Consider the following 9,281-nt stretch of genomic DNA (forward strand, 5'->3'; position numbering starts at 1 on the left):
AAGGTTACGTATTACTCTAAAGAAACCCAAACACCACTAGCAAAAACTATAAACTAGTGCTATTTACCAAAAAAATGCATGAGAATGAATGGCACGGAGCGTGTTTGCTCTTTGCCCCTATTTGAGAACCTATAGGACAATATCTAGGGGTCTCTAATAACTACTCCCCAACAAATCATAACTCACACGGCTATTTTCTAGAGGTATAATCACTCAAGATAATAATATTGTGGCGGTATGGAATACCAGCGACAACACATTATAAAGAGAGAAAGCTCTAGACGAGGTTTCACTATTATCAAGCAAGTCGGAGACCTAGCATGATAATAGATTCACCTCACTCCTTAAATTCCCATGAACCCGGGTATAGGGCCCCTTTTTTACTCAAACCCGTGGGTGCTTAGAATGCAGTGTAAAGAATGTGAAATAGACAACAATTATTTACATTTTACACAGTTCAACAAATGCACACACGATGTTTCACAAATCCACAATTCTTTAAAATAGGCCTAACTCACAAAAAGGTCCCCAGTGGAATCGCCAACTGTCGCAATGTGCCCTTTTGCGGGCGAGCGAGGGCGAGGCTCACGGGTGCGCTTTCTAAGGGAGGAAAGATGCACGGAGTCGCCACCAACGTTTATTTGTGGAAAACGTCGGAAAAACCGAAGGAAACCGGTCAAAATGAAAATTCTAAGTTCGGGAGTTGTATTTACGTTTGAGGAAGGTATTAGCACCTCTTACGTTTGTCTCGAAGGACAACAGCCTATTTTTCAGAATTGTGGAAATTGTATTACCTTAATTTTTATTTCTTTTTATTTTTTGAGGTCGACAAAAGCGGGGCTTTTGCTCCTACGTACCCTCCATCGAAGAGGAAATCAGACCTACGTAGTTCTTTCTTATGCGTGAATCAAGTGATTCTTTTTACTTGAAGGGTGATCATTTTTACGGCGTTGGACCTTAAAAATGATCCATTTTACTTGGTAAGAAACTGAAATGATAAACTTTCAAAACCCTATTTTTTGTGGACGAGCTTGACTAGGCGAGTTGATTTTAGCCTTAGTTTCACTTTAGTTATTAGTCAATTCAATTAAGAATGAGAAATCCCAAAGAGAAAACGTCCGATTGATTTTTCGCTTTATTTTACTAAAAGGGTATTTTTTATTATTATATTATTATTTTGCCTCTTTTTTTATTTCCAACGTGGTTACGGCATGACCGAACGGTCGGAATTCATTTTAACCGAAATTAACGGATGATACAATTCAAATGATCGGTGGAAATTTATTTTATTTCTAGATTAGGCGAGAAATGATTTAAATAAATGACTGAAGCACGTCAAAAGGGGGTACGGAAAGTAAATGAAAACGAGAATAAAAATACATGAAACCAAATGTGGACCACCAGGGTACATAGAATGAATTGAAAAGCTCGGTTTGAGGTACTTACCCGTTGAAGACTGAAGAAAATGAAGAACGAACGATGAATGTTGAAGAACGGTCGAGAATCTTCACGTAATTACTCACGGAAACGTTACAGAAGCGCCTCGGCTTGGATTTTCTTCACGGAAACAATTTTCCTCAGCAATTTCGAGAGAATAAGAAGTGTCAAGAAGGCTGAACCCTTCTCCCTTCACTCCTCCCCCTATTTATAGCAAAATAAGGGAGGAGCTTGCCACCCAGCTCGCCCAGGCGAGCAAGGTTGCTTCCTCCAGAAGCAACAGCCTTCTGGAGGAAGAATCTGGAAGGCCCAAGTGGGCCTGATTTCTATTTGTACCCCCCTTTTTACTAAATGCACCCCCTTTACTTTTTTTGGTAATTCTTTTTCCGTAACGTTACGAAACTTTACAAATTTCGTAACGATACTTATTTTACTTCCGGAAGGTTACGAACCCTTACGGATTTATGTATTTACTCTTTTTCAGCTTTTGAAGAAGTTACGAGAACTTACGGATGGCGAAAAACACCTCCTTTTGACTTCCGTCACATTACGGAATTTTCACGGATCGCGTAAGCCTGCTTCCTTTTGATTTTCGACACGTCTCAGGACTTCACATATTGTATAACAAAGGGTGCCAAGTATCTCGAAGCGGCCAATCAAAGGTTGTATATCATCAAATAATAATCCCCGGACGAAATTAGGGTATGACAACAAGTTTATAAAACCCTTGTCTAGTGACAAAAGATTGATTGTCGTCCAGTGAGATGTAAAACCTGTCTTTTAGTAACAACCTTGTGTGTAGAGTGTGATAGTAATGAACAATGAAATACTTTAATAAGCTAATGAATAGTTGTAACGACCCACCTCATCACTACAATATCACTATTCTAAATCGCGTAAGTTTCAATTTTTAAATGAAAACTTCGTGAATTTGTTTATGAAAAACGAGAGTAAATTTTTCATGATATACGTTCACCAAACAACGCACAAATACTTAAATGAATATATATAGATATATTAGCTCAGTACACATCATTCACATGACGGAAAGAAAACTAGTTCATATATATAATTAAATCTATGATATACATCTTTCAATTCAAAAGAACTATAGAACCAACTATGGAAGAGTTGATTAACAAAACATGACTCTTTCCTAAAATAATCCCAACGAAATCACGTCGGCTTGGAGGCTCTAACAAAAGAATCTCACTCCATGTAATCTATTGCTATTCATCTGCTCCCACAAATGAAGGTTCACAATCTTTACATGTTCCAACCACACGGTACAAAGATTGCAAGTGTGAGTTTATTATAAAAGGAATCAACACGAAAATCAAATAATCATGATTAGTAAGAAAATTAAAAAATTTCATAATCATACACAAATTTCCATTAGTCCAACATACACTCAACAATTAGTCATCAACTTTCCACAATTCCAATCAATTATGCTCAGTATGATGCATGCACTTGGCTATGGTTATCAAACTCTCGAGTTAACTCGCTAACTCTTACGAGTTTACGAGTTCACTTATCCTCTGTGAGTTGACTCTTGTGTAAACTCCTTTTTTAGTAGACTATGAGTAGACTCTATAAACTCTAAGTAAACTCGGTAGACTCTCGAGTTTACCATTGAGCCAACGAGTTAGCAAGTTAAAAATTAGACCAAAATGTAAGTCATTTTGGGTTATTTTCTGTCTGTTTAGTTTTCAACATACCTTCGTTTAGTGTGTTATTCTCAAATATAAAAATTCTCACCTTTAATAACATGAAACCCTTGTTCTCTAATAACATCAAACCCTCAATGGGAATGATCTACCACTACTATAACATCTACAAGTTATTATCTAGTAGTGATGCATTATTAGACTTGATTATTTAAGTATTGTGAAATTTATGACTTACTATTTTGCTTTATTATATTGTTGAAATGTTTAATTGATATGTTATTTATAGATACTTTGTTATTATTTTGATATGAAGTGGACTCTTACGAGTCTAGGAGTTGATTTCATGAGTCGAGTCTATGAAACTCTCACGAGTCTACGTAAACTCTCAAGTTTGATAACCTTGCACCTGACCTCAACCCTCAAATGCAATGTGGTACCATTCGTCACGAAATAGCCTAAGCGTGTCCACGCCACACTCTTTCTTATGAAAACTAGGTAGTAAGTGTCAAGGTCACCCTGCCATGCACAAACAACTTCCCCCTCCCCCCCTCCAATGGTGACCAGCTTGAGTCTCAAGGGAGTGCCAAACCGAGCGACATGCCCCCAAGTACAAGTATTTCCCCTCATGAGAAACTACAAGTACTTACTGACAAAGTTTATACTATTTCAATGCAATATGAAGTATGAAACATGGGTACCATCAATGCACTGACCGTGGATAACTAAAGATTCTAAGCCATCTCTCTCTAGAGATTCTTAAAACTCTTTAACCACTCTATTTTCCCCACCAGGGATATCCATCATGGTCACTGCACCCCCATGTACATACACAACATACATCATCACAATGAAATTTTCAACATGAACAACATCTCATCTCAATGTCATTTTCAACATCAACATCATCTCATCTCAATGTCATTTTCAACATCAACATCATCTCATCTCAATGACATTATCATCATCATCACCATCATCATCATCATCTCATCTCAATGTCATTTTCAACATCAACATCATCTCATCTCAATGACATTATCATAATCAACATCGCCTCATCTCAATGACATTACCAACATCAACATCATCTCATTTCAATATTATCATCAATAACAAAAGCATTCTCATCTCAATATTATCACCAATAACAACATCATTCTTTATCAATATTATCATCAATAACAACATCATTCTTTATCAATATTATCATCAATAACAACATCACCTCATATCAACATTATCATTGATAACAACATCATCAATAATCACATCCCACAAATATATACAAATAAATTTCATGCCTGAGATTCACACTTCCCATGTCTTCAAACAACATAAGTCTAATAAAATGATACTATCATTTATCAATAGTTGATGTATTGCATCCCATTAGTCGAAAACATTATTTTTCTCGAAAACCAGCATGCATAGGGACAAACATACATTCTCATAATTGGGTTCCCTGACCCTAATTATGGTACCAAAGCCATAAATTATAATAAACTCCCTTCACCTATTGTGAGCTCTCTGTTAGCTCCTCTCTGCGTTGCTCAGAGACCTCTCTCGTTCACGTTCGTTTGTCCAAACGTAGAGTTCTATAAACCAAATCAAAGGGAATTTAGTATAGATTTAAAAAACAAGGTTAATAATAACATTCAGGGTCAAATACCCCTGTCAAAACAAAAGGGGCTAAGGGGTGTTTCAGGTTCCACTACAAAGAGACGTCATTTTGAAATTCCGATCATGCCTATGTTCTACGAAAGAAAGGATTGAGAGCTTGTTCTATACTGAATCCTTGAGATGGGTTTTGAGGATTCTGCTCTGATTAAAGCATTCTTCTCCGTGCGGTGGTGATAAGTGCCAAATTTCAGTTATTTTTGGGATTAAATTGTTAGCACCTATCCTTTAATTGTAATAGTTTTCTTATCAACTACCCTTAAAACTAGTTGTAACTATATATTGTACATTTACTAATATTGTTGTTTAAATATGAAAGATTCATCCATGATTTTTTAGGTTTTGATGGTTGTTTGTTAGATCTAGGAAAAAAGCTAAAAGGAAGGGCAAAATGGTCTTTTCATGAAGATTTTTGACCTTAAACTTTCAGCCCTAAGTAGGCCACTCGCTTGGGCGAGCTGATACCTTTATCCCTAAACAAGCAGCTTGCCTGGGCAAGTTTCCCCTACACTAAATGGCTTTTTCTATAAATAGTCATGCATGGGAAGAGGAAAAAAGAATCCAGCAGCTTGAAACCAGAGAGAAAAACTTAGAAGAAGAAGAAGAAGAAGAAGTGGAAAATTGGAGTCGAGGCACTACAGAGTTGTGACCGTGGATCACTTCCTTCGTCATTTCTCTTGTTAGTCATGTGCTCTGCATAATGATCGGTTAGTTTTTCTTAAGGATTGGATGTAATCTTTGTACCCTTATGTATCCCTTTTGATATTATATATGTATTAATCTTTTCTACTCATTCTTGGTAATTTCATTCTACTCGTACTGCTTGATTCTATTTGATCACTAGTGTCATGAAATTGGATTTTAAGTGAGACTGGAAAGTAATCTTAGAATTTGAACCGAATGATTTTACTCTTTACGTTACGTTGTTAGGAATAGAGCATAACATTTTGATTGCAAAAGGCACAAGAATATAATTGTAATGCTGGATATTTGCGGCATATGCGAGGGATCAATATTTAGTAAATATTCTTAGGTTCCAAGTGCGGGAATTGACTTGGGATAACTATGTGTGCATCAATAATGTTAGAAAATGATTTATACATGTTAATCTTATTAGGATACTAAGGGTAAGAGCGATGAAATCCAATCCTATGTTTTCTTGAAATAATTTAAGTTGTTTCCATAATTTACATATTTCTGACACACTGAATTCCATTATTTTCATATTTTCTTTGTTTCCGTATTTTTGTTATTTTCACTATTCTTTTACTTTCAGTTATCTTTAGTTAGTTAAACCAAAACCAATGACATTCTGTTAAATTTGTACATAACTATTAAATTGATAACCTTTATTCGAATAAATTAAGTAACTCAAGTCCCTATGGAGACAAACTCTTTTATAAATGTGAAACCTACAATGACAATCGGTACACTTGCCAAAAGTCTAACAAGTTTTTGGTGCCGTTGTCGGGAACTCAAGTCATCCACTTAGTTCTTTTGGATTTAAACTTTCAGTTTGATAGGTTATTTTCCTTTCTAATATTCTTTTGATTTTGTATAAATTCCCTCTTTTCTTTTTTCTTGCCTTTGTACTTATTTCTTTCATTTTAAATTTTGTATAAAATTTTCTCTTACTTTTATTTTCACTAACCTTGGCGCTTACAAGTTATTGTAGTATGTTCTTTTTTCCTTTATGCGAGGTAAAAAGCCAGCAGATACAACACAATTTGATTTGAAAATTACCAAGATTGAAAGGAAGATTAGAAAGAAAAAGAAACAATCAACCACTATAACTTTGGGTAAGTCTTCTTCTTCTAATTATCTTTCAACTGATAAACCACTTGTAGAAAATAACATGGCTGAAAGAAGAGAAGGAAATAGACCACCAAGGAGGACTCTGGGTGACTCTGCTTATCAACAATGACCAAAACATTACAATAGCATAGTCATTCCTCCTTTCAGCAATAAGGTCATGGAATTAAAGCCAGCACTGCTTAGCCTAATCAGCTCACATCCCTTTGCTGGACTAGATTATGAGGATCCATACACACATTTGTCTACCTTCATGGAACTATGCATTACTATGGGAGCTTTTGACGAAGATGCCGAAGCTGTCTACCTCAGAGCTTTTCCATTTTCATTAGCAGGTAAGGCAAAAACATGGCTCCAATCACATCCAAATAAAAGCCTCAACACTTGGGAAGAGGTGGAGGAGAAATTCATAGTGAGGTTCTTTCCTCCTTCAAGATTTATTAGTGCAAAATCTTCCATTGTGACGTTTTCCCAAGGATCTGACGAACCTCTCTGTGAGATGTGGGAAAGATTCAAAGCTTTGTTGCGGAGGTGCCCGAACCATAACTTTGGTGATATTGCACAACTGCATATCTTTTATAGTGGTTTGAAACCTCAAACCAAGATGATCCTTGATGCCTCAGCTGGAGGCACTATGATGTCCAAGAGTTCGGAGGAAGCCATAGTTATCATTGACTCCATAGCAGCCAGTGATTATCAAAGTCATCATGATAGAGCTCCGACTCAAAGAAAAGGCATAATGGAGCTAGACACTCAAAATGCAATTCTAGAAAAAAACAAACTCTTAACGCAACAAATTGAGGCCTTAACAAAGCAGATAGACCAACTTCCTTAGCAATATCACCAAGGTGGACCACAGAAAACACATCAAGCTCACCAAGTTCAACAAATTTTGAGATGTGATTTTTGTGGAGGTAACCATCAAAATGGCCACTGTTCAACACTTGGTGATGGACGACAAGAAGAGGAGGCCCATTATCTGCAGAACCAAGCCAGACCTCAACAAAACTTTCAAGGAAGCTACCAAGGCTATAGGGGTGGCTCAGGTTCAAATCAGCCTTATGGCTGGAGACCACATAATAATGCATACTTTGGTCCAAATAACACTTCTTTTGCAGGTCCTTCTAACAACTCTTATGGAGGTTCTTCAAATAAAGGTCCACAACAACAACAAGCTCAACTAGATAGATTGTCCAAGATAGAAGATACTTTAAACCAATTTATGCAGGTATCCATCTCAAACCAAAAGAACACTGATGTTTATATTAAAAATCTAAAGGTTCAGGTAGGACAATTGGCGAAACAAATGTCTGAGCACGGAAGTGGATCCTTCTCAGCAACCACAAAGGTCAACCCAAGAGAATAGTGTAAGGCAGTTACAACTAGGAGGGGGACAGTGGTTGGTTTGAAGGACGAAAGTGAGTTTAGTGAGAACAAGACAAATGAAGGAGTTGTGAAAATAAGTGATAAAAAAGTAGTCGAAAAAAAGCAAAAAAATGAAGTATTAGCTAAAGAGGAAGAGAAGGAAATGAGTAAAGTAGAAAAGTAGAAATTGCCAGCATCTAACAAAGGAAAAGTTGTACTAGATCATCCACCAATTCAACATCTTCCTTATCCAAACGCTCCATAAAAAAGGATAAGGAAAAGTAGTACTCACGTTTTTTAGATATCTTTAAAAAACTCCAGATTAACATTCCCTTTTCAGAAGCATTAGAGAAAATGCCAACATATGCCAAATTCATGAAAGAATTTCTTACAAAGAGAAGGAGAATCACAGATGATGAAACAGTAGAGCTGGAAGCAGGATGCAGTGCAATCATCCAAAAATCCATTCCGGAAAAATCACGAGATCCTTGTAGTTTCACAATTCTTGTGACTATTGGGAAATTATCGGTGGGTAAGGCACTTCTTGATTTAGGTGCAGGCATCAATCTCATGCCCTTATCCATGATCAAACGCATTGGAGAAATTGAAATTAGACCCACAAGGATGGCATTGCAACCAGCTGATAGAACTATCAAGCATCCTTATGATATTATTGAAGATGTATTAGTGAAAGTCGACAAAATTCTCTTTCCAGTTCACTTTGTGGTGATGGACATGGATGAAGACAATGAAGTTCCATTAATTCTTGGTAGACCTTTCATGAAGAATGCCAAAATAATGATTGATGTAGATGATGGAAAACTCACTGTCAGAGTCCAAGTTGATGAAGTGCAATTTAATGTCTTCAAAGCCATGAAGCACCCAAAAGATAAAGGGGGAGTGTTTTCAAATGGATATCTTGGATAAGGTAATTTCTGACTCTAGAAAATATATTCAAAGAAAAGATGGGTTAGAAAAAACATTGATTGAAGCATTTGAGGAGATAAGTGAAGTTGAAGCAAAGAAAAATTCAAAATGTCTCCAACAGCTAGATGCCTTCAAAGAAATTCCTTACAACCAATCTCTCTTTGAAGAAATAAAAGAGGAAGAGAAGCCAAAGGAAGCAGCAATAGATCTGAAAGCCTTACCTCCACACTTGAAATATGTTTTTCTTGCAGGTAATTCATAGAAACCACTCATCACCAATTCAAATCTCTTTGAACAAAAAGATGAGAGACTGGTGAAAATTTTGCAAGACAATATAGGTGCAATTGGCTAGACCTTATTAGACCTCACAGGTATTAGTCCTTCTTATTG

At 36.4% G+C, this 9,281-nt stretch overlaps 1 protein-coding gene across 1 annotated transcript; it reads left to right on the plus strand.

Moving 5' to 3' along the window:
• The first annotated feature begins 7,525 nt into the window (after positions 1–7,525).
• On the plus strand, positions 7,526–8,891 carry LOC102663969 (uncharacterized). The gene is made up of 2 exons (XM_006603248.1): positions 7,526–7,645; positions 8,286–8,891. Exons 1-2 carry the CDS (start codon positions 7,526–7,528, stop codon positions 8,889–8,891), a joined length of 726 nt encoding a protein of 241 aa, XP_006603311.1.
• Positions 8,892–9,281: the final 390 nt, after the last annotated feature.

This window comes from Glycine max, chromosome 18 (genome assembly GCF_000004515.6).
Source record: "Glycine max cultivar Williams 82 chromosome 18, Glycine_max_v4.0, whole genome shotgun sequence".
In the NCBI taxonomy this organism is placed as follows: domain Eukaryota; kingdom Viridiplantae; phylum Streptophyta; class Magnoliopsida; order Fabales; family Fabaceae; genus Glycine; species Glycine max.